This window comes from Prunus avium, chromosome 8, assembly GCF_965620075.1.
Source record: "Prunus avium chromosome 8, drPruAviu1.hap1.1, whole genome shotgun sequence".
In the NCBI taxonomy this organism is placed as follows: Eukaryota; Viridiplantae; Streptophyta; class Magnoliopsida; order Rosales; family Rosaceae; genus Prunus; species Prunus avium.
In genome coordinates, this window is record NC_142291.1 from 25,443,448 (window position 1) to 25,470,286 (window position 26,839).

The 26,839-nt window shown below is 35.7% G+C and overlaps 1 protein-coding gene and 1 long non-coding RNA gene across 10 annotated transcripts; one reads left to right on the forward strand and one right to left on the reverse strand.

Moving 5' to 3' along the window:
• Positions 1–6,285: 6,285 nt before the first annotated feature.
• LOC110773261 (MADS-box transcription factor 23-like) lies at positions 6,286–21,014 on the forward strand. Of its 2 annotated transcripts, XM_021977770.2 has the most exons (9): positions 6,286–6,348; positions 6,615–6,836; positions 12,781–12,859; positions 19,162–19,223; positions 19,940–20,039; positions 20,134–20,175; positions 20,283–20,366; positions 20,589–20,761; positions 20,910–21,014. In XM_021977770.2, exons 2-9 carry the CDS (start codon positions 6,655–6,657, stop codon positions 20,923–20,925), a joined length of 738 nt encoding a protein of 245 aa, XP_021833462.2. In that variant the 5' UTR covers positions 6,286–6,348; positions 6,615–6,654; the 3' UTR covers positions 20,926–21,014. The 2 variants fall into 2 exon arrangements, with proteins under 2 accessions (XP_021833462.2, XP_088101228.1); XM_088245102.1 differs by lacking the exon at positions 20,910–21,014 and having other exon boundaries at positions 20,589–20,801.
• On the reverse strand, positions 12,492–26,400 carry LOC110773263 (uncharacterized). 8 transcript variants are annotated; one of them, XR_015826091.1, is made up of 5 exons: positions 26,194–26,400; positions 25,883–25,973; positions 21,026–21,095; positions 15,778–18,503; positions 12,492–12,907 (listed from the first exon to the last, which is right to left on the reverse strand). It is a non-coding gene; the product is annotated as an uncharacterized LOC110773263 (long non-coding RNA). The 8 variants fall into 8 exon arrangements; XR_015826088.1 differs by having other exon boundaries at positions 15,778–19,568; XR_015826089.1 differs by adding an exon at positions 22,353–22,394 and having other exon boundaries at positions 15,778–21,095.
• Between the last annotated feature and the right edge of the window lie 439 nt (positions 26,401–26,839).

The window sequence follows — 26,839 nt, forward strand, 5'->3', positions numbered from 1 at the left end:
TGTTTTATATGCAAATAAGCATTTTAATTAGCCTATTGTTTCTCACACACTCACTCACAGACGATTGAATCGACCTTTCTTTTATAGTTATGAATGCATTTGGGCAAAACTTTAGTTAAATTTGGTCATGTGACCAACTTTAAAGGGGTATTTTCATCAAAATATAGCTAATATTAGTCATAAATCTCATATTTTTACTTAATAAGGACATCTTATCTCAATATAGGATTTTGCATTCCATCAAGAATCAGTGGCGGATCCAGAATTCTTATGCAATACGGTCATAGTCTAAAGTTCCGAATCCATTAATCAAAACACAAATAAAAAGGACTCTAATAATTTAATGAAAACACACACCCTAATCAAATATAAAAGGAATACCCTAATAAATTAATATCAAAACACAAGCCTTAATCAATTAAAAAAATACCATCAATAAACGATTAATCAAAGCACAAATCTTATCCAATAAACCATAATTTCAATTTCAATTGAATTAAAAACTTCATATATTATCATCAATTGGCTCTTTGCTTTCTTCTTGTATTGGTCGTCCTCATGAGTCACGATTTCATAATATAATTTTATTTTCCTTATACAAAAGAAAAGAAAAAAAGTTCAACAATATAATTTATCTTTTATGTCACTAAGCACAACTCTAGGACCCACTTGGAAATCATTTTTAATTTCAAGAAATAAGTAGGATATCAAATTTTAAAAAATACTAAATAAGAGAAGAAAATAGAGTAGATGTTGATGTTGGACAGCTACCTGTGTCGACATAATTTACCAAGAATCACACTCTCAGAAGCCAACCCAAGCCAAGGAACGAAGGATAAGATAGAGAGAGAGCGAGAGAACACAAGAGCTGAGTTTTACTTCGAATATGTTTTTTCAGCGCCTGGACCAAAACGACGTCGTTTTGGCCAAGTGTTAAAAAATAATAATAATAATAAGAACCACCTCAGCAGTGCAAAGTTCTTTCAAACCTTTCGTCGAACAGGTGGTGTGCGCCTTGAGGTCGCACACCAGCTAGCTATAGGGTTGCTTGAGGACCTCCACATCCATTTTTCCAGCATCTATGGGGTCGCATTGTCCCTATGTGTGCTCGCCACTATCAAGAAGAGCAGATAGCCTTGTTGAGGAAAACACGTGACATTTACTATTTTTCATGGGTGGACATGTTGTACTTTGACAAAAATACCACTTTGAAGTTGGTATGCCATCACATGACCAATTTTAACAAATATGTTGATGGAAAATGCAAGATCAAGGATAAAACCAAAAGATTAAGGACTATTCGAAACTATCATGTTCAAATACTTCCCCCAAAAAAAAAAAATCATTTGAACATGAAAAATGTCACATTAATCATCTTTGAATTTGTTTTTCTTATTGCATCACTTAATACTTTCACTAATCGATCGAAAGAAATGGTTTTGGATTTATTTCATCATTGTGCTAGAGATATAGTTTCTTACATATACTATTAAGTTAAATTTAAATATTTAAAAACTGCCGGCCTAATACAATAGTAGTACATGGGAGAACCATATATAAACTAAAACAAATCAAGAATTTGCTGCAATTGTAGATCCTCTTGTTTTCTATACACTTAACCACATGGCATCGATAACAGTATTTAAGCAGGTTAGGGTTACAGTTGGAAAAAGGAGAACGCGAAGGGGGAAGGCTAGAGCCAGGACAGGTAGATTATTATTTTCTAAAATTTAGAAAGTAAGGTGAGTAGCTTAGGCTACAAGATAGGAAATGGAAGGCAACAATTCTGTACCCAACGTACTCGTTCGCTCACTCTATCAACATTGGACCTTGGCAGCCCTTTCCTTCCTTATATTATGCCCATACATAACACCAATCATCTTGCCCTTTCCTTTCTTATATTATGCCAATACATAACACCGATCATCTTAATCCAGCCCTATAGGTTGCCCCTTCGGGGGGAATTGAGCCCAATTGCATGGTGAAACTAGGTTTTGATACCAATTTGTTAAGCACCCATGGGTACGTAGAACTTGCCCCTAAAAACCGGCTTGTAAGGGAAGCGTGCCCACGAACTCTTAAACCATTCTCATATATGCTATTTGTCCAATGTGAAATCTTGAGTCCTAACAATCAGCTATACATATATTTTGTTTTTGGCCGCGATTTCTGATAGTTAAAAATGTTTGTATGTGAACAAACTGCTGAATTAAATGTTGCATTTAATTAGCCCTTGCCATTTGACAACTCAACGTTGTGTAATTCTTTTTAAAAAAGTTTTTTGACCCATCATCATAGGTAAGATTGGTAGAATTAGTTAACTTGGAGGCTTCCAACTAAAAGATGTAGTTATCCCTATTCAATCACACCCAAGGTCTAAAATAACAATGGTTTCAAAAATATTGATAGTCCAAAAATACAGAAATTTCGATAGAAATATCGGGATATTATCGATATCAATAAAAATTGAATAAAAACCACAGAAATTGTAAGAAAAACTTCGAAATTTTTCTTCAAACTTTGGAGGATGTTTATTTAGTCAATTATCTATTACTTTATCTCAAAAAATTGGAAGGAAATGCATTGCATGATGGGTTTAACTGATTTAAGTTGATTATATAGTGAGCTGACAAACACTGCGAGTGTAGAAAATATGAAGATTTTATATATTGCATGGTAATATACATAAGGTTCAAATATGAGTTATTTACACTAACACCTTCTGAGGTTTTCGGTTTTTTCACAAAAGTCCTTGAGGTTTTAGAAATTACAAGAACACCCCCTGAGGTTTTAAATTGTTTAAACAAAACTCCTTTTCATTGATTTTTCATCCGAAAATTGATGATTTTATATATAAAAAATTCTCCAAATGACAAAGTTGGCCTTTGAGATTAGATTGCATATATTTCATTTAGGTTAATTTTTTCATTTGCATAAGTTTTTTCTTCTTCAATGAAATGATCAATTTTTGGAAAAACAATCAACGAAAATGGGTTTTGTGAAAACAAACTGAAACATCGGGGGGGTGTTTGTGTAATTTTTGAGACATGAGGGGGTTTTGTGAAAACACAAGAAACCTTAGGGGGTGTTAGTGTAAATAACTCTTTAAATTTTTCATTGTCTTCATCATCTCGATATTATCGATATTATTGATATTATAGCGATATTATATCAATATTTGGCCAAATATTGCTGAAGTGTGAGAGAAATTATCGACATCTATATTTTCCGATATTATCGATATTTATACGATATGTGTATGGATACGTTCTAAAATATCATTGACCCAAAAAAACGATAATATTCTAAATATTTCATTGATATTTTAGACTATGATTCACACCCACATCTGGCGTGTCCTCTCCAATATGAAAACTTAACTTGGATAATAAAGAAACCCTAAAAAAGAATCTCCTCTGCAGCTTTTGTACCTAATTTTGTTATTTTCTTAAACTATTCAAATTAATTAATGTTGTTTATTACAAAAATAGTACCATAAACAAGTGGGGGTCTATTTTATTTCCACTCAAAAGGAAGTGCTTAAAATAGTACGATGATTAATCAGTGAGTGAAGGTTAAGGTACTGAATTCTTATATATTGTTTCTCTTTCACGACGTTACCTTTTGTTCTGTTTTTTTTTCGTTTTTCTTTCCTTTTTCCTTGTTTTGGTGGATTGGTGAGGTGGATAGGTGACAGTTGCAACTTCCAACCAACTGCCTTTTGTACGCTCGACGGTCTCTGTGCCCAATCCTCAGTATACCTATTTAGGAAACCTTTCCAAAACAGAATTTCTAATCAAACTTGAACCTTACAACTTCCTCGTATTCTTTGCCTTGCACTTCTCAACTTAATTGGAACTTGGTCATTACAAGTACTATCGATCTCTGCCAATGTATAATAATATAGCCACTTGCTCACACCCCACATTGATCATTATCCAACTTGGTTCCCGAGCTACAGAAATTTGAGGCCACAGAAAATGCTCTGGCAAATTAACAGTAAAGTTGTTTAGTCAAGGTCTTTGAAATAGAAAAATTATTGTGTGCGACCGTAATATATGTGTACAACTACTGATATCTGAATTCTAAACTCTAAAAAGTGTGAACTTTATACTTACCACACAATATTATAATTTTATACGGATCCTAACTTTGCGTGGGGCGGTCGACCTACCACGTAGTATTGTACTGTTACACACAATAATTTTTGTTTCAGACGCATTCGAGCAATTATGATTCCCACTTCGTTCGCTTTATTTTTTGAGGGTATTGGATTACATATTTTAAGGTTCGATCAAATCCATCTACTTGACTCATTAGGGATTATTTCAAATATTAAAAATAATAAGATCTTTATTTGATCATATATATATATTTTCACATGCTTCACCTGACTACATAAGTGTGTGGCTCCATGGATAACTTCTTTTTTTTTCACATTGAAAGAAGCTCCATGGAATTTCACAAATTGTACGGAATCACATGCAAACCGCTATAGCTTTAAAAGTTGCAAAAGCAAGTGCTCGATCCTTGGTAATTGGAACCTGGAAGGGTCGAGTTCAAGTGGACTGGGTAGAGAAAATTAAAATGGAGAGAAAATAATATTATAGAAGATGTGTCCTTTGATTTTGAAGAAGTCAAATCCTAGGTTTGTAACAAATCATTCTCGAAGTATAGACAAGACCTCGTCTGAGGATGGGAAAGTCTTTACTCTATTGGATGCACATATATCAACTTCACATGGAACAAATAGTTTTGTCAAAGTGTGCTTCAACAGTACAGACAAAGTGTGAACACTTTTTTTTTTTATAGGGCAAAAGTGTGAACACTTGCGATAAGATTCTTAGGTTCTGTCTTCCCCTCCCCGCTATTATTCTTGTTTTAAAAATGAATTGATAAATGATCTTGACAGCCTTTATGTTCAAATTCATTAGTGAGTATCGCATTAAGTAACTAATATTAACTCGAATGGAAGTGCATTTCGAGCTTCAATCGTACATAAGTTATGGTTCCTCACGAGCAAGTGGGAGCCAACTGTCAGTCGTTGATACATGTGAATCTCATTGTGTAAAATGTTTGGTGATAATCATTCAAACCACATGCGCGCGCGCGTATACAGATGGTTGTTGGTATTTTTAAACTTATCTCTTTCTCTCTTTAGATTTTTAATTTAAAAACCATCTCAATAATCTAAAGACAACCTGTATCTTCATACTTAATGAGCTTCTAAATAAATCGTTGAATTGTTATCAAAAAATAAGTAAATCGTTGAATTAACTCGAATCAATAGATACACAACTCTTTCTCGAATCGTTGATAAGCAACACAAATCAAAGTTAATTGAATGCATAATATCTAACACATCGATGTCGACAACCACAACATACGACTTAGTTATAATCAAACAAATTGAATCACATGTAGATGTAACTTTCATCACTTAAAAATAGTTATAAAGAGAAACTATTTCATGTTCCAAATTAGTTAACTTGCACTAGCTTTTGCTTTATTCAAGAGAAAAGAAAGAAAGTTCTTTTCGTTTAGCTACTTTAAACTGTCGGTCACGCGTCAGATGATTATCAACCGTTCACTTATTTTAACTTAACATACATCAACAGTTGATAATCATTACACAATCACCATGTATGAACACCATATATTATACCAATGAACAGATATAAAACATCCCGTCAACAACCCTATAAAATTACACACAATCCAATTTTTTATGAGAAATAGGGTACAAGAACAGCTGGGTGTAGACTATAGTAACAGGCAAACCAATCAGAATTAAGAAACCCAACCCCCTCTCAAAAAGGAAGAGACCGCCCTCGGTTTCCAATACCAAAACGTGTCAATCATCTATACGTCACCCCCTCCCATCATTTGTGGCACTCTTACAAACCACGAATCCAGGGTCAAAGAAAACGAATCCAGGGCCTACTCTGAGACTCCGAGGATGCCAGCTTCCCCACGCTCTAAAGTCCACTTTCTGCACCCGCTCTCTCCTGCTTACACGTGCCCCTTCCAGTCCCTCTCTCGTAACCTTAACTATTCCCTGGGGATCCTCTCACGCTGGTCAACAGGCCTGAGTTTGATTCACCTGACAAAGTGTAGGCCTCAAAAGGCGAGTAGCATGGTTTTAATGTACTCGAGCGAGTGGGCTATGTGGTGCTGAGCTTTATACCACCAAGTGGTTTTGGGTGCACTGCCTGGTCCATGTTTCCTTAAATAAATGGGTTCTTTTTCTTATAGAGAATTGGTGACTTTCCATATAAAGCATTGTAGGCACATCCGGGGAATTAAGGAGAGAGAAGGGAGGCTCTACTGGTTTTAGCTCATTTCCAAGTAAGCTATACTCATACAAACCTTGCTATTTGGAGGAAAAAAGTTATTAAAAAAAAAAAAAAAGTTCTTGTTTTGGGAAAATTATGATCTTTGTTCTTTTGGGTTTTCTTGCTTCTTCTTGATCTCTTTTTTGGTTCAAGTTATTGTTGTGCTATTTCTGGCTTGTTTTGGTGAGGTAATTTGGTTATACCCATTTAGGGAAAAATTGGAAAGTTTTGTTCAAGTTTTGTGAGTAATTTAAAGTCTATATCTCTCTACCGATCTAGGAGAGAAATTGAAGAGTGGAGATTGTTTGAAGAAGAGGTGATGGGGAGAGGCAAGATTGTGATTCGGAGGATTGACAACTCCACGAGTAGGCAAGTGACGTTTTCGAAGCGAAGGAATGGGTTGCTTAAGAAGGCTAAGGAGCTATCAATCCTTTGTGATGCTGAGGTTGGACTGATCATCTTCTCCAGCACCGGCAGGCTTTACGATTATGCTAGCACTAGGTTAGATCTCTCTCTCTCTCTCTCTCTCTAAAATAATATTGCATATTTATTTTTTGATTGGATTGACTTGTCATTGAACTGCAGCTACTGCTTATTCTTTGTGGGTTTAATTTGTCTATCTCATCATCCCAATTTTTCTAGCTACTAATGCAAGTTTAGTAGGTGAATTTCTAGTATGGGATCTGAGGCCAGTAGTGGACTTGTTATGGGATTATTTTTGACAACATAGATCAATCTTGCTTCCTTTTAATTTCTTTTGGAGGGAATTTTATTGTTGGCATGCGAAATTTTTCGGTTCTAGTCTCAGTAAACCCGAAGGTGTTGGATACATGGAATATTTTATGCAGGTTTACATATGCATGTGGTTGTTTATTCTTGTCAGTAGGCATAGGCACTTAGAAAGTAAGTTATATCTGTGGGGAGGAATTACAGATAGAAATATTTATGAATGCTTCTCTCAGTGTGCTCTATATATAAGCTTCAATTGTGTGAATCTTCCTGCCCTTTTTGATAGGTAGGAGCTGATTTTTCGAACTGATAACAGGGAAATGATTTATTTTATGTGATAAACAAAAATAAATTAAATGTAGTTAATTAGTAATGTCCAACGAAGAGGGGGTCTTGAGGTGTATATATGCATATCCCTCTTAACTACGAGTCCTTTCCTCACCATCAATTTTGGATCATATTCTTCTCTTTACATTTTATATTGAGAGAGAGAGAGAGAGAGAGAGAGAGATATTCCTTTTTCCTGTGTTGAATTACTAGGGAAAAAAACAGTGTCCATGCAAGCCCATGCATGCATATTTTGACGTCCATATAATGACCGTGTTGGATGTCCTAATTGTCTTTCTTTAGCCTTAACAGATTATATTCAACTTTGGACTTAGATTTTAGGGTAAATACTTTCTACCAGTGGAAATTACGAGTTGTCATATCAAGAAATGAACTTGAATAAAAGTTTGAGGATTAGGATGGCAATGGCCAACGGGGCATGGTCATTAGTGCTAATTATCCCACTAATAAATCATAACTATGTTGATAAAAATTTCCCCAAGATCTTTTGTTTAGACGATCATATATCTTGTGATTTGATGGAGACAATCACACATGAATAAAAGAGAAAACCAAAAAAAGATGCAAAAGATTAATTGAAGAACCACCATCATCGATAAAGCCACTATTACTTTATAAGTGACCTCATTTTGACAACCTGGTCGACAACAACCATGTGGGGAGATCATTCACACTGTTCAAAATATTCGTAATCTCCAAGTTTAGAATCCTGAATTCTATTCTCTCACCAAAGATGAGTGCTTAATGTTCAATGAGACTCTATTGTTCTAGCCGTTTGAATGCTTACTTCTCAATAGAATCTTAAGAAATTCAATGCCTCAATCAAGTGTAGGAAAAGTATTATATATTGTACTTATAAATCATTGGATATTAAAAATTCCTATATACTGTCTTCTCTCACTCATCATGATGATCTATTTTTCACTCCCACTAAAGTGTGGATACTGCCTGCTTGGTAAAGTATAAACACTTCTCCCTATTATTAAAACCAAACATGATTAGCACTTTGTAGTGCTTTTCCAGAAAGTGCTAAAAAGTTCTTTTATAATCTAGAAGTACTCTATTTAGTGCTTCTCCAGAAAGCACTAAAGAGTGCTTTTATAATCTAGAAGCACTTTTAGGTTGCCTACAGAGTCAGAAGTGCTTTTGGTTATGTGAAAGTGCTTCTATCCCTTCCAAAAACATTGTCAAATATGCATGCCCTTATAAGTGCTAGAAGAGAACACTTAATTTATTATCCTCATGACTCCATTTGGCTTCGCATCAACCTAATAATCATGACTGCCTGTAGATATCAGATTTTGCTATCTTCATATCTTTTCTTCTTATTTAGACTTGCCCCATTCAAAGAGTGTATAACCAAGTACATAACACACGAGAGCAATTTTTGGGTGTTCCAGGTAGATCACGTGGCTGGTGTACCATTCAATAGATGTAGGATGTGTGGAATATTTCCAATGCAGTCAGCCACAAGTCATAAAAAGTAATGCAGTAAGTTGGAGAATAATTCCACATGTCCTATATGTATTGGATGGTACACCAGCCACGTGGTGCACGTGTAACATATTAAAGGTAAGGCAATCAAGCGATGAGCTTAGAACATGAAAGATTAGAATCCACCAGAAAGTTGAGAGAAATCTCAAAGTTTATCGATAATGATTTAATATGAATAACAACCATAATCACATAGCTAAAGTTGGTTTAATACTACTTCAAACCCTAGATTCCTAGGAAGCCTAATTGGAAACAAAATACCAAAATTACCCCTTAGCATTTCAAATGTTTTTAAACTGGTCTTGCTGTTCCCTTCGAAACGACAAGTTATGAGCTCAAATCGGAGATTGGAGCCCAAACCTTGGTCATATTTTTGTTTTTTCTTGGCTTATGTCGGTCAAGCTGCAACTCAATCATCTATGTCATCTGTTCCAGATACTGATGTATCAATTCGCAGCATAGGTCGTTGCAGATAGTATACAAGCTAGCCATTGTCTTGTGAGACTGATCAAGGGAAATTTTTTTGAAGACTTTCTCTACTAGTAAGAAAGAGCATGGTGTCCACATGTGCTATGAGAAAAGGCTTATTTATGTACATGCCCCCTGTGCTTTCAAAGTTGTCTCAGATCACCATATGTGCTTTGAAACGTCTGAAAATACTGCCTACACTTTTAAAAACCGTCTCACGTTACCTGTTCCGTCAGTATTAAGAGACGTTCTGTTAGGTGGTATGGGCCCCACTTCTTTTAAATCGCTCAACAATGGAGAGTAAGGGTTATTCAGAGTCAGAAAAGGGGAAATTGGGTGAGAAGGGGAAATTGGGAGAAGAAGGCTAGTGAAAAAGCCCAAAACAACAAGCAATCAAAACCTTTCCAAATTGCAGAAAATTTTCAATCCTGAACCCACTGATTGCTTCACATTTCCTAATTATATTAACAGATTTTCAACATTTTTTAAACCTAACTTTTTAATACCCTTCTTCTAGACCTGTTATATGTAAACATTGCATCTAAACAAAAACATATCAAAAAATAAAAGCATGCTTCTTTTTGAAAATGGAAAACCCAAGTTACCAACTTTTACAAACTCATAAACTTTCATAAAAACTCAAGGCAAGAAAACCATTATTCCCACAAAGACAAAATCAAGAACTGGAAATTCGCCAACCCACCACATGCTACCGCGATACTTGAGCGTGTAGGGACCCCTATCCAAGGTTCCCCCTTTCCCAAAATCGAACCCCACCTAAGATTTTCATAAACCCTAGCCTTCTTCTCCCAATTTCCCCTTCTCACCCACTTTCCCCTTTTCTAAAACTGAATAACCCTTACTCTTCATTGTTAAGCGATTGAAAAAAAGTGGGGCCCACACCATGTAACGGAACGTCTCTTAATACTGACGAAACAGGTAACGTGAGACAGTTTTTAAAAGTGTATGGGGTATTTTAAGACGTTTCAAAGCACATGTAGTAATCTGAGACAACTTTGAAAGCACAAGAGGCATGTACATAAATAAGCCATTGGAAAATTTGGATTTGTCACTAGATACATTGTTGGAAGTTCTGAAGCAAATGGCTTTTTGTCTCACATTATAAAACCTATCTTTCCTCTAGGCTTTATAAGCAAAACTGTTTTATCATACGTTAAAGTAGAGGGACTGAGTCCCACATCAGTTATGTCTTGTGGAGATCTCAAGTAATAATTCAGTATGACCTCAGAACCCTAAATGTTAACTAGGGCTAGCACTTATTTATTTATTTATGAAGCTAGGGCTAGGGCTAGCACTTTAGAGCATGTAAAAACTCGGATTTATGCGTTTTCCCCCCTTTGTGTGATGTGGAGTGCCTGGCTTTGTGTTCCAGATCAAAAAAAGGCTACCCAACTGGTATATATGTGATAAGTGTGAATCCCCTTGGTGAAGTTATTAAGGGCATGAAGAATAGGAGATTATGATTCTCCTAAATCCCAGTTGGGCTATGCATTGGAGAGACCTAGGGTACTTAGAAAGGCCTAGGAGTTCAAATGCCAACCGGAGCTGATAATTTTGGAAAGAGACCTATAGGGTTGTTACATAATGTTTCCATAGCTAGTTTGTTGGTCGTCTCCTCCCTCAAGGGTTAGAGTCTTAATTCTGCAGAAACTGGAGTAATGTTGAACGGGAAGTGGATTTTTTAGGAGTCAAATGTATTGTAGGCTTTGGTTATTGGAAATGAGTAGAAGGAAGGTTGCATGCATTTCATAAATCCAACTGCATACTTTGAGGAAAAGCCCATTTTCTTTTTCACCAACCAAAAAAAAAAACCTATGCAACTTGATCTTAAGAATTATACATGGCTATTTTGGTACCTACGTCGTATTTCTTTCCAGGTTTTCTGTCATTACATAGGCCGACAGAAACGTTATCCTTGGGCTAGGTGTTGAGTTTGTCATGCTATGAGAGTATTGTGTCTTCGCGGTCGGGCGGTTGGACATTGCCACCAACCTTGATGGATGCAGCCCGTGTGAGCCGACTGACCAAGCTCTTGATCTCTAATTATATATAGACCTCTGATCCTTTCTTGTGAATGTCTGCCGGGTCAAATGGAACTTGAAGAAGCCATTTATGTGTTGAGAGTATTGTGTCTTCGCCGTCGGGCGGTTGGACATTGCCACACCAACCTTGATGGATATTGCAGCCCGTGTGAGGCGACTGACCAAGCTCTTGATCTCTAATTATATATAGACCTCTGATATACTTTCTTGTGAATGTCGGTTGGATCAAATGGAATTTGAAGAAGCCATTTATGTGTTGAGAGTATTTGTCTCATCTTGAAAAGCTAAGTGACTTAATAATATGAGCTTATAAGGAGTTGTACGATTCTTACATTGCCAATTGGTTTTCCTCAACTTTCTTTGACTTTCTTCATGTTATCAAAGGCTAGCTAGAAACTATGGAAAGACTTGTTGAGGCTTAAGCATTTGCTAAGAAACTATGGAAGAGAGTTAGTACGGTATTGAAACTAGAGGATAAATACCAAGACGTGTCATTGTGTTCGTGCTGATTAAGTACTATTCAACCCTAACCCGACATTTTGTAAACATTTTGTAATATTTAAGGGATTTCTAAAATCTTCAGCCTCAGACAACCTAAAACATCCGGGGGGGAAAGGGGATGGGAAGAAATTTATGAATTTGGCTGTTGCAGGGCGGAACCATGCACCGGTAGAAAGATCACATTGGAGGCCAAGTAGCTTATAAACCTGTAAAAACAAAAAGGATAAAATCAGCATAAAAGAGAATGCCAATAGGGGCCAATAGATATTATCCTTCAAGCATGAGGAAGTATTAGCACTGAATTCTTCATGAAATTGTTGAATTCAAATTGAAATGGCAACAAAGATTATAGGGAGGGATTGTCTCATATTTTAGTCCAATATATAAGAATGCAGAAGTTTCTATGTTTTAAGTTTACCATTGTTCTTAATGGATGAGGGTACAAACCAATTGCACTTTTTTCGGTAGCTAGTAGAAATAAATAGCACTTTCTTGCATTTGTTTTCTGCCTTTCGCATTGTCCGTCAATTGTAGTTTAGTTGCAAAATTAATCAGAGATCAAATCAACAATTTTTATTTTTTTTTTACAAAAAGCTCGGTAGTATTTACCGTCTACATCTCTGTCGTGTATTTGTATCAGTATTACAATCACTACTATAACACAAATCCAACTGAGAAATAGAGTAGAAATCATTACTATCAAATTTAATGTATATTGATAGGATGTGTTTGTTTAATTTCATTACATTAACTATGATCTGCATTTTCATAACCTAAGAAATTTTCGCGAAGTATGTGATCATTGCATCAACTGACCATAATGCCATGGCTCTTCTTATCAGCATGAAATCAGTAATCGATCGTTTTAACAAACTGAAGGAGGAACATCATCAGCTGTTGAATCCTGCTTCAGAAGTCAAGGTAAATATCGCTAACCAACAAATACTCCAATTTTGGTCTGTTGAGAACCTGCATAAATAGAGGCATAATACCCACGTTATGCTTTCGCTTCATCAAAAGTGGATACCATTACTTTCAGAGTAGATAAATTTTTTATGCTGGGCTGTGCAATCACATCAGTTCTTGAATTACAGAGATATATAGTTTTGCCTATTTATAGTAGCAAACATAAACCTCTTCAACAATGTTGCATTAAGTACTTTATAGAGAGATTATGGAAAATTAAACATAGGAACGGCTGAAGCCGATTCTCCAAGAGCAGGTGGTATTTCTTAGTCAAGAATTAAATTTTCTGGAAAAAAAAAACCTAGCAGGATTAGTTTTAGATAGTTTGAAATGCTGAATTTTCAAATGAATTAACATTATGGAAGTAGGATCACACGTTACTAAAAATTTCCATTGCAAGTTTCTGAGAGACGAATGCACAAACTTTAAAACATTACAAAAATCATAATTCTGGTTTGCGCAGCATTCTTTGTGGAATTTATTTTGCCACTTGAAACACGGGGAAGAGAGGCTTAAAAGGCAATAGAGAAAGAAGCTAAATAAATCAATAAACCATTAAAGTTGCAGGAGAAATCAAACAAGTGCACCACCTTCCAAAGGTCTAAAATACGTAAAATTAAAAGCCTGAACACAATTATATATCAAAAAGTGAAAAAACTCGGGTTGGAAGAGCGGTGGATGTATAAGGTCATTCAGGATAGAAAAGACACTGTAAGGTCATTCAGGATTCAAAAAGCGCTGCGAAGCAAGTGAACAGCAAAGCAAAAAGACAGGTGCATGCTATTGCAATGCAACTATAATCAACTGTGAATCCCAGGTAGGAAAAGGAACATGGAAGAGAAGGGATTTACCGAGTTGACCTTGTCCTTTTGACAGAATCAGGTGAAGTAAAGTGTTAGTACACTTACAACTGCATCTTCTGAACAAGTTCGCAAATAATCAAAACCTTGTGTTTGGTTAAGATACTTGGAACATTAAAATCATAGTCCAATCTGATTTCATGATGCTGTCTTTGCAGTTAGGTTCTGATATAGAGGTTAAAATAGCAAAAAGAAGTGGAGATCTAGAAAGTGTTATTTGAACTTGGATTGTCATGCTCCCACACTACAATGCAACGGGGAGGGAAAATGAAAAAGTAGTGACACATGCAATGCTTTCAAATAAAGGAACAATATATAAAGTGTTCATCTCTGTGTTTTTTGAACCTATTTGTCAGCTATTTTATGGTGGTGTGATTAAGATAGGGTTGTAGTATCCAAGAATTCCATCTGGCCAACTACCACCTTAGTAAATTGCATCAACAAAAGACCAGTGCAATCTGGAATGCCCTACATAGTGATGAACAAGGGATGTCAAATGGTAATCTTTTGAGCAGAGTGGGATGTTGAGTTCAAATTCAATCCAGGAGACAATTCATGAACTTCAGTTTATTGAAAATCATAATCTTTTCTCCATTCTTGCATTCTTATATGAAAACTCACTACTAATTTTATGCCAAATGTAACATCTGAGACCCAATACCAATTTTCTTTCACTCTTTTTATAGAACCTAGCACCCAATCCTGTTGGACACAATCTTTCGAAGATGTTGGTAGCCTTGTTGCGCAGTGAGAAACCTCATATGAAAGTAGTTCAAAAAGCTTTGTGCAGAAGAGGTGTAGAGGGAGATAAGTTTACCTAATGATATCGAGATCAATAGACCACTTTGACAAAGCTTCTTTCTCATCTAGTTTGCATAATTTAAGTTCAAAGTAAATGAAGGAGTTTCAAACAACTTGTTCAAGCTTAATTGAAGTTCTAGAAAATGGCAGCAATTACAGCACTATGTTGAAATTGCAATTCTAAACTTCCATCAGAAGCAAAAATTTGGTACTGGTAATAATTCAAGGGGTTTTCTACTTAAAAAATGCCTTAGCGATCAAGCCTACATTTTTTTCCTTATCAGAAGAGTTATCCATATCTCAACCACTCTTCAAAAGAACGTAGCCAGAATGACAAGGTTCAATCTTTATCTAAAATAGCCTCAGTACCTGAACCATTTAACAGTCTTGCTCTAGGTCAAACATGCACCAGTATGAGGTCATGGTGGAATCAATACAAACATGAACGCGTGAAGTTAAAGATGAAGCCGGTCTTCTAGGGATAGTAGATAAAGGGAAAATGTAGATGCTACACCAAGAGCAGCGTAAACTGATCTTCTGTACAATATTCCATTTGCAATAAGGCAACAACTTGAGCTAATGCCTATTTGTTTGCATTTGCAGAAGAAAAGAACAAACGTTTAAGAGAAAGTATGTTGGTGCTGAAGCTTTGATGGCACCATGAATTCCAAGCACAAGCTTCAGCATAATTCCATTGAATAATAGTTCGTTTGTCTGGAATAACAAGCAATTCCAGACTATTCCAACTTAATTCCAATTGGAGGGCCTTTTATTCCTAAGATGATAGATAGTACAGTACTACCAGCCTGAAATTTTATTAACCAAAGGTTTCCGGGAGTCAGAATTCTGAAACAACAAGAAAGAAGTTCATATATTGATCCAATGAGAAACTTTAGGCTAGAACTGCAGTACGGTGGAAGGCATAATTTCCAGTTGTGGCCAACATATGGATTCTGGAAATGTAAAGCAACACCTCCCAAGAGAATTTCTTAAGTGATGCGCAACCAAATTGAAGAAACAAGTGAAGAATGAAAAATCTTTTTATGCTGGAACCAAATGGTGACAGACATGACGTGGGCAAGCGATTTCCGTATGTCATGAATATTCAGGGATTAAAATGAAGAGAAAAAGGTGAGAGCTATTAGATTTCAGCAAAGAGAGTGAGTAATTGGAATTTACTAAACAACATTGTGGCACTTCTGAAAAACTTACCAAACAGTGAAATGTTGTTATCAATTGCTCCATGCGTGGCAGGTAACATCCTTGAATTTCAGCTAGGAGTGAGCCATTGGTTAGCGTTCTTGCTGTTCCATCAGTAGAATGATACAGTCACCTGCTCTTAACAACTCTAACCAAACAGTAGTCACCATTAGGGCCCGCAGAAGATGTACATGTGAGATCAAACAATAAATTAAAAACATTCACGTGCTAAATATAAGAGGCCATAGCTAGAAATACGAGATGCACCTGAATGGCGCCCAAAACAATTCATATTGTGCACACATGCATGTAAATTTAATTTCAAGTCATGGCCATAAGCTAGAGAATTTTGAAGAATTACTCCAATCTTTGCATGTGCACATTTGTGTGTGTGTTTGCAGGCATGCGATCATGCACATGTGTACGTAACATAAGGAAGATACAAATTTTTTTATAATGAGTGGGTAAAAGAAAAGAATTTTTTTTTATCTCTAAGCATATCATCTATAATTGATGACCTACGAGTCTTATTTGCACTTGCTCTTGCTTACTTTTTTTATTTTCAAATATACGCAACAAATCTATATTAGAAATGATACAAGTAGGATGAATGAAATGCCCATCAAATCCAAGTATCACAAGAAAACAGAGAAGAGTCAGAATAAGTACAACTTACTCAATGGGACAGAACATTTTCTGATGCAATGTTAGGCCAGCAGTTAAGAGTACATTAACAAAGGTCAATAAGATCCTTATTTTATACTTGGTTCTTCCTCTAGGAGCTGATAGGAAACATCTATGACCAGATTACAGAGCTTTTCAATTAGAATTCACATGGACGTAGATGACACAATTCTTCACAGCCAAACAAAGACAAGATATCCCTAATAACTATCACTTTGTCACTAGTTAGGCAGAGTATATCAATGACATCATAATCTTTACAACAATTTGAATCCTGCAAGTGTGCACCCACCCAACCAAATAACTCAACAAAACCTATGCCTGAAGCCTCCTATAATTTACGAGAAACTGATGAGATACAATTCCTCAACTAGTCATGAAGCTTATCCAAATGGCTCATTAGAAATCAATTGCAATCCTTTCTATATGCGAAGGGACGAACCCCAAATGCTTTATCTGTTTTCTGCCATCATTAAGCTAAAAGAAACACCACTCTTCCTACTTTCTGCTTACATTCAAGTGCTGTTCTGTTAATTGTTGTTCAAGTCAGCTGCTGAACAACTAAATGCAATGTCTTACAAGCTACTTGCCTAGTTTTAAGCTTCCTTCACACAATTTCTGTGTAACTGTAGGCTCATGCACTTACATTAACATGCATCTAAAAAAGCTTAGCCTCCTAGGTTTCCCTGCAAAAATATTCTATACAACTGAATCTAAACTAAAGTAACGTAACATTGTAGGCATAAACCAAATGTTCCCTCAACCAGTAACCATGTTCAATTACAAGGTTATTCCTGATGCCATTCTGCAGGTCCTCCACGGTCCACAGATACTTGTTCTCCTCAACTTCCACTTTCCATTAAATCAATTAAACGGTGACCAGTCACCAACAGCTCTTTTCTTTAATTCAATATTCCATGATCTGCTGTTAGATATCCAAACCCCCATTCAGTACGTAATATAGTGAGCGTCTAACTCTCTATACCATTGCTCATTCAAAAATCATCATTTATAGTCAGACCTTGAACTTGAGAAGGCATCACATGTCTACATATCTGCAGATGCATCAGCATGCTGTGTCAATTAAAAGTTTGTTCATTGAGTACTCCGAATGTCATCATTTCAACTATGATGATGAAATATAGCAATTGTTTCTTGATAGGAAACAAGGTATTCATTGAATAGGAAAGAAAATAACAACATAGGGACAAGGTGATCCCTAATTAGACCCAACTAAAACATCAAAACAAAAACCAAAGCATGGTTTGAAGTATCCCATATATCCGTCCACAACCACAATTCAAGACCAACCAGAAGTTACGATACTGTTAAGAAACCTCCACTGTGAGAACCAAAGAACAATAGGTAACTGAAAAACTTAAACTTGGTACTTGGTACAATTATAAAAACTGATTCAGAAAATTACTAAAAATATTTAAACTTAAATTAGTTACAGGGCAAGTTGATAGCAACTAAAAGATATGCTCAAATCCACACCCAACAGTGTAAGTTCCAGGCAGTTAGGAAATCCAATTCAGGAATTGATACACATGGTTCGGCTCAGGACCAATAGATCATTACAAACTTTCAGCGATCAAGTGGTGTCCAGATCATGTTGTCAAGGTTTCTCTGCTTATGAGTTTGACACGGGCATAAGTCATTACAAACTTTCAGCGATCAACCAATGGTATCAGAGTCTATAATTCAATTAGGATAGCTATTCACGGACAAGAGTGTACCATGGGATCCTGAGACCACAGTTAGTTTGGATTCTTTAGTTTCCCCACATGACCCCTCGTTGAGTGACAACTAGTTGTGAGCTAGGATTCATTGTGAAGATGTGAACATAAGTGGTAACTGGTAATTGATGTTGGGTAACCACACTTTCCCGGTTACGAAGTTCATATGTGGATGGGGCTCTTACTTGGTCATGGATGTTTTTCAGAATATTATATATTGCTGATGCCGATCAACAATAACATAGCTTCCAGGACAGGAACTTAATGAATCTTTTCATTTACTTGGAATGGCCGAGTAGGGTAGCCGAGAAAACCCTGCAAGAGTAAAAGAAACAATAGGAGGGACACCAACTTGTGTAGGCTAAAGACCCTCTGATGTACAACTTAAGAAATTGTGCTAACAAGAAACTAACAGGGTTTCAGTATATTTAATCACATACATAGGGGCATTAGCCTAGTAGCCTTTTTATAGAGGTGAGGGACTGTTTGCTATTAGGAATCAATTTCCTTTTATGGCACGCATACTTACCAGGAATGGGGGAAGCCATGAATCGAGGAACTTAGATCAAGGAATTGGAATCGGATCAACTACTCCTCCCTAGTTGATCTCATTCCTGATTTTAAGGGTATTTGTTGTGATACACAACAATAAAGTTACAATCCGCCTAACTGTCAAGTTTACAGTTATTTAGTCCATGTCTTTCCTGATTTCAAGTTAACTGTCAATTTATAAAGCACACGCAACCAAAATGAGCCCAAAACGTGGATGAATTTTTTGTTGTGATACAATGTTAGAAGTTAGAACAACCCACCCAAAATCAATTAGGGATGAGTGAACATGGCCAAGATATTAAATTTTAGTGCATGCTTCAAATTCCTGATGTGGGATATTGTATTGTCTAACATTTTGCACTACATTCTGCTACTCATTTCATGCTCGTCTAAAAATACTTTTTGGTTTTGTACTTGCTAGTTTTGGCAAAGGGAGGCAGCAAGCTTGAGGCAACAATTGCAGTACTTGCAAGAATGCCACAGGTACAGTCATTGCTCTATAATGATCTTCCACATAGCTTAGCAATTTGATGGGAAGTACCAAAATGTTGAAATGCATAATAAAATTGCCTATCAGGTTGCTTATTCAAAAGGTTATCATCCTAATTTAGGCTTCATCCAACTATCAAAGATAAAGCCCACAAAACCTATTGACATTGAAGAAGAGGTAAAGAAAATAGGTTTTTCTTTTTTCCTCTTTATAAGAAACAGAACAATCAATTAGCATTACTTAAGGAAATACACTAGCAGTGCACAAGAAGTCCATTCAAGCTACAAAAATATCAAACATTGAGCTACTTACTCATCACTAACATACAGCCCCCCAATCTGCATAAAAGAAAAAATGAAATGTCACTAAACTCTTTAGAAACCAAAGTCCACAATGACACCCAATAATGCATTCTATCCCACAAGAAATCTACCCCCTTTCTACATTTTTACTTCAAAAATCCTAACATTCCTTTTCTACACTTTCAGAATCCTAGAGACACGGATTTAAGAATATCTTCTTTTTTTCACATATAAGACTGCCTAGGATGGTAATTGGGAATTTAATCTTTTACTTCTCCTAAGTCACATAACAGTCAAACAGCATATTAGAAAATACTTCGAAATTGAAGATCTGTATCTATGGCTTGGAAATTAGTCATTGGAGATCAAATAAAAGATTGGCTGGATGTTTCTGCATAAACTTGCAGGCAGCTAATGGGTGAAGAACTTTCTGGTTTGAGTGCCAAAGATCTACAGAACCTGGAAAACCAACTGGAGACAAGTTTGAAAGGTGTCCGGATGAAAAAGGTACGCCCTAGTCCTGATTATACAGTCTCAGTTAATACTGTCATGATCCCTTCTTTATGTAGCACATGCATGACACTCAGTCATTTTTCTGCAGGACCAGAGATTAAATGATGAAATAAAAGAACTGAACCAGAAGGTTACCAAAGAAAACTGGCTCAGTTTCTCCTAGTCCATTTATTTTAATTCATGTTCTTGGGGCCTAATTTATACCTATTTTATATCTTTCTTTTTACTTTATTTCAGGGAAATCTCATACATCAAGAGAATATGGAACTGTATAAGAAGCTAGACCTCATAGGTAAAGAGAATGCGGAACTGCAACAGAAGGTATTGTCTAAAAGACTATATAATATTAATAAAATATATCCCTTAAGCTCTACTCTTCTATTTAACACATATTATACTTCACTAAAGGGAGGAGAGAGAGAGAGAGGAGCTAAATGAGATATCCCTAAGCCAAAAACATAAGGCCATTATGTTAATTATAATATAAGCAAATGTGAAGGTTTCTTCTCTGGAAAAGGCTAAAACAGAAGTTTTTAATCTCAGGTTTATGGAGCAAGGGGTGTGAATAAAGAAAACAAAAGTTCCCAACCTCCATATACCATCACTAATGGATATGATTTGCAAACACCCATCCATCTGCAGCTAAGCCAGCCACAGAATCAAACTCAGCCTCGGTCTCAGAACAATGAAATACCAGCAAAAGGAATCAAATTAGGGTATGTCCTAAAAATGCTAACAATATGTATTCCCCACTAATGTATAATATAGCATACTATATTGATTCTTATGCCCCAAAAAATGAAAGAATAAGCAAAGCTTACTATTTTATTTAAACTATTAAAATATCTTCAAATTCTGCAACAGATTACAACTGCATTAGCACAAAGTTGTTTCACAGCTGTGGGTGGCTATCTGTCATTATGCAGTCAACTTGCACCACAATGAAAAGCAATCTTCTAGGAGTGAGATGTCATACTTACAGTAAATGCATCCAGCAGAGGTACCAGCAGCTTTGGTATGAAATGTTCCGTGAAACAAACTTTAGAATTTCTGTGATAGAAATAGACAAACCAATTAGGTGTGTAAATTTATGCAATAAGGGGAAAGCATTGTGTTTCAGAAGTATTTTTATCTGTATTAAAAATGTGTTGTGATCAATCAGAGAACAATTGTCAATTGTTGTAACCATATTTTCTTTTCCTGAATAATAATCAACAACTCGAACAGGAGAACTCTCAAAAACTTTGTTGCATTATGAATAGTTCAATGAAGAGTCTGTTGGAAAAATAGTTACATCAGAAATATGGAGCACGGCATCATATCATGGAAGATACTTTTAAGAATATAATGAGAATTCTGTTTTCAAGAACCAGCCATGCTTGTTACAGTTTATGTGCCCCTCTTATCCCTATCTTTTTATTTATTTTTTCTTCTAGCTGATGATTTCACATATGTATGGAAAAAACAAATATTTTTCATTAACAATAAGTAGTTAACAACCCAATTATTTGTTTTAACTATTTCAGATGATCATCTACTAAAAGGATTTGATAAGTACAGATAACAATCTGCTGAAACTAGTAAACCACAGGTTCACACTAAGAGAGTAACATGCAGAACGGATGAGAAAGCAGCATGCATCTATAAACAGGAAGAAAATATTTAAGTTTTCCTTTCATTCTTGTATCTAGGACACACTGATATACCAACTATATTTTCTAAAAATGATTTGTGAGAATTATTCACAAATTATTATTATTATATAGTTGAGTTAATTACAGAGACAGATCTGGTGAGATTAACAGTAAATGATGATCATTCATATAAACTTTGTATTCATTCTGAAAAATGGAGAGAAGAAGACAAAAGGATTTCCTCTCTGTTCTAGCACATTCGAAAGTGCGGTGACAGAAAGCCAGAATTTCTGGCTCTTGGACCCCCGAGAAGTTGAACACCCAAAACTACACAAAATTGGTCTGTACATATTAGGAGATACCCCAATGAGAATGCGTGGGCTAAATGCACATTTTGTAGGATGAGCACACAGACATAGTACAAAAAACCACATGTAGGCATGTTTGGTCGACACAGTGTCCAGCACATGTAGCAGACAAATTTAACTTTGATTTATATTATCACTAATTAGGCACAGAATGGAAAAGAAAAAAAAAAACCAACAGAATCCTGTAGATGTGAGATCTTAAATGCATTAACAGTGCCTGAAGGCTTCTATAATGCACTCTCTCATAACTCCCAATGTATTGTGCGTTGTGTGTATATGCAATGAAAATTGATAAGAGGAAAGACCTTTTCACGGACATTCCAAACATCATGGAAGATTCCTATCTCCTGCAGCAATATGTTCAGTATCAGGTACCGTAGCTAACAAATAGGATAATTCACTGCTTTCGTGAAAGCTGCTATATTTGCTTTCATTCCAGAAAGCAAATCTCCAAATAGTAGTTTGTTGGCTCAATGAATTTTTCCACAATAAAACCATTCCTAGTATTCGTCACTATACTAGTAAAGGATCTAAAACAGGACTACCAAAAGTTTTAATGAGATTTTTTACTAGAAAATCTTCAACTATTACTTGTAAATAATCAGTGCATATTTAATGACTTAGAAGGCAATCATGCTAATACTTTAAACGGTAAAATGCTCTTCTCAAGATTTATTGCTACTACTAAGATTCACTTTTTTGGAGGCCCAGGATTTCAAAGAGGAATACCCCTCGCTGCAACCAGTCCGTCGTGTGTGAATGACTAAAAGTTGCAATGAAAAAACAACAGCAGCAAGCATCAGAAAACGAGCTAGTAATTGTTCGACATATGCTGGTAAAATTGACTTAGCTTAGCAAGTACAGTTCTGATTCGAAAAGGCAATGCTTTATGGTCTTTTCGTTTTTTTCTTTTTTGACAAAATGCTCGATGGTCAGTTAAGCAGCCATTTGTTATCCTAAATATCAAAGAGGGGGTTTTATATGCTTACATTGTGGTCTTATAAACACCCTCTCAAATCAGCCACAACCACTGATTCTAATTTTAAAAACCAAACAAACAGTGCACAAACATCTACTATAAGCTAACCCAAGATTCTCAACTGTGCTGAAACTTTAATCAATGTTGTAGCACTAAATTTCTACCATATACACTCATTTGAACCCAACACTCGCAAAGACTAGTGCATTCCACACTTCTATTAAATTGCTTGAAAATTCCAAATATACCCCAATAAGTCATAGCATAGTAATTCATACTTTTTTATGAGAATCCCAGCTTTCTTAACAAAAATGGAAGAAAAATACAAGAAGGATGGACGAGAAGTACATATCCAATATATGCTCTCAAATAAAAACAACTCTAATCCAGATGAACTACACTAAAAGGAATGACAAAACCTCTGTTAACTCCAATATACCCTTCAAAACACTTAGTACTACGATAAAATAGTGATTTCCCTCAACTTGAGATAAATTTAAAGACATGTAGAGCCATATGACACATGATCATAAAGATATATTTAGAAATCTCTCAAACGAGGAAAACTTGTAAACCCAAAAAAAATAAAGAGGCAAATAAAGCAAATTTACAAGCATAACAGACTACCTGAATCAGAATGTGATTAATGCAAGGGACTAAACTTAAGGTAAAAGAAACTATTTTAATATTTTCAAATCCGCAAACCCTTTCTACTCAAATTCATGATTTGCCTCCTCAAAGTAATAGCATCTCATAAATTTGTTGGGATAAAAAAGCTTCATAATGACTAACATTAGAACAAGGGGTAAATTGTACCTATAGTCCTTGAACTATTACCCGGTTTTCACTTTGGTCATTCAATTCAGTTTTTGAACTTTATAGTCCTCAAACGTTTAACACTGTATCACTTTGGCCCTTCTGTAAAAGTCTGTTAGTTTTTGTCATTTTAAAGGGCTAAAATGTCTCCTCCCACCATATATATAGTTACCCAACCTTTCACCCTCCAATTTTCTTCTATTTTATCCAAAATTGAAGTTGAAGTTTCAATTTGGGATGAAGTGAATTACAACTTCAATTTGGAATCAAATAGGAGAACAAAATGAGAGGTGAGAAATTAAGAAATTATATACAATGTGGGTGGACAAATTTTACCCCGAAATTTTGAAAGCAAAGCAAACGGACTTTGATTTAAGGACCAAAGTGACCCAAGCAAATGCCAGAAGACTTAAGAATTCAAAAGCTTAATTGAGAGACCAAAATGAGAATCGGGTAATAGTTGAGGGACAATAGCCACAATTTCCTCTTAGAAAAATATATTCCCTGGGTAAATCATCTTGTTATGTATTGTTAATGTATAGTATTTCTTTTTATGAATGATAATGTATGGTATTCATCATTGTTGTTCCTTGATAAATCTTTTAGATTTAAGAACCGATGCAAACCAATTTCCAGTCCCTCCATTTCTTTTGAAAAATGAATAAGCATTTCCATCAAAATCTCCCAGTTGGGATGGCTGCATTCCTTCTTTAAATTCACTTTACATGCTATGCCTGAACATATTCTCTAAGGAAATTAACCACTGACAATGGTCATTACTTCTAAACACCCTTCTTCGAAACTTAGTCCATACTTATGCATTTGAGAAATTGTAACTAATATGCTAATCAGGTATGCATATGCATACATATACACACACATGTATATAAATGTAAAGGGTCATATTAGTGAATTCATAATTTGCTTTACTTATACATGTATACTTATGTAAAGCAAGATCTATGATCATATTCTTACATAAAAAGTGCAACATCACATTATTACTTCTACATTTGATACACTGAACACACAAGGATGAGTTATTGCCTTAACTAAGTGCAGATGTTGGTGAGTAATTTGATACCAGAGCCTGGACAATCTGTCATCCAATCTATTAATCCAGAAACATAATTTTCAATAGGTAGATGCAACACATACCAATGATCCTAAATTCTTCACAGAGATTAATTGCGCATAGACATTTTACTAGGCAACACCACAATGTGCTTTCTTTTTCAGCTTTTCCCTGGGGATTTGGTAGGCATAAACTAATACTTCCAAATATTTTCTGTAAGATACGCAAACTCCTATTACAAATAAAGAAAGAAACCACAACAACCATGGACAGTACATCCATAAAAAAGTTACATTCAAATCAAAACGCCATCCCTCGCCTCTCCCTCTGTGAAGATAAATTATACTGTATTACACAGTAAATATTAATATAATCCACTAATTGAAGGTTTAGCGTATCCTTTCCAATGGAACATATGTTTTAAAATAACACAAACCCACAAGAAATCCAGTGGCTCATCATTATAATCAACACATTAATATGTTTTATCAAAATTTAAATCATGGCCAACTTCTAAAGTTGAAATTTTATGGGCAATCTAAAACTTAGAAGCTCCATACCTATCTATATGTCCCTTGGAAGAAGATATGATAAGTCCAAACAATAGCACCTCTATTCTGGACTAGCTAGTACCGATGCCAGAGATGCGAGGTCAGTTGGTTGCATCTTAACTGTCTATAGATGCTCTTACTTAACCACTTAACTAGCCCATTATTACATAGTCATTGATTATCATCTGAATGTGTGATCATTGGTGGTCACTATCTTAGTCTAGCAACATAACATTAGCATACATACAAATACAAATATACATACAACCTTTACTCTACCGAAAATTACGACCCAAAAACATTATAATCCTCCAAATAAATATCAATCAAATGCATAATAAAGTAACCTATGGGCAACATAATAGTTGATTGGCAGCCAATTAAACGTATTAGTGCTTAGCAGTAATTCATTACCTGTCATACTAATTATAATCCAATGCAGCCCATCGACCTCACTGATCGAACAAAAACCATTAACGCCAAATACTCATCCCAGCCAGAAACTCTACTGTCAATCAACAAAAAAGAAAAGAAATATATAAATTTTGCAAAACGATCACCAAACCAGAGGAAATACTTTCAGTATATACAGAAACAGCACCATACCATATTCAGATAAGCAATGCCCCTTATATAACTAAATGTATTTATATGTATATATATATACATATATATGTATGTATGTATAGGTGTATAGAAGTGTGGTCGTTCATCGTCTTCGGTACCTGTGAGCGTGGAAACGAAGCCACGGAAATTTCATTTGCTGCTCTCTGAGACATCGCAGTAGCGAGAACGAAGAGTGAATAATCAAAAACCTCAATTCAAGTTAAGGAGAAGACGACGATCTGGTTTATCAGGAAGAACTCGAATCCGGAAGAAACCAGAAAGAGTGAAAGCAAGCGTTGTAAATTTTTATACATAAAAATAATGATTTTTTTGGTTCGTTGTCGTGGAGAGAGCAGAAAATATCTCAGGAGCTGTGGGGTCGTGAGGAGGTAGATTAATTGTGTGCAGCCGGATCCATAGGATTTCTGGTGTACCCGGGGGTTGATTAGTTGGGTTGGGAGATGAGGGTGGTATTTTCGTCATTGCAGGTTACGCGTCAGTATTCGTATGGAAACTGCTGATTGGGTTGGGGATGCGTAGTGTAAGACGGTGGGTCCACGAAGCTTGGGCCCCAAACGGTTACAATTTAGTGTACGGGTGCAGGAACAAGGACACATCGGTTTTCGAGTCCACATTCTACTGTAGTGCAGCTACTGCCGCATTGGCCGCCTGTGATATATTCAAGTTTGTTTTTTTTTCTTTTTCATTTTTTTGTTTTTTGTTTTTTGTTTTTTTTCCTTTCCTTTCCTCCTGGTAAGTAGATTA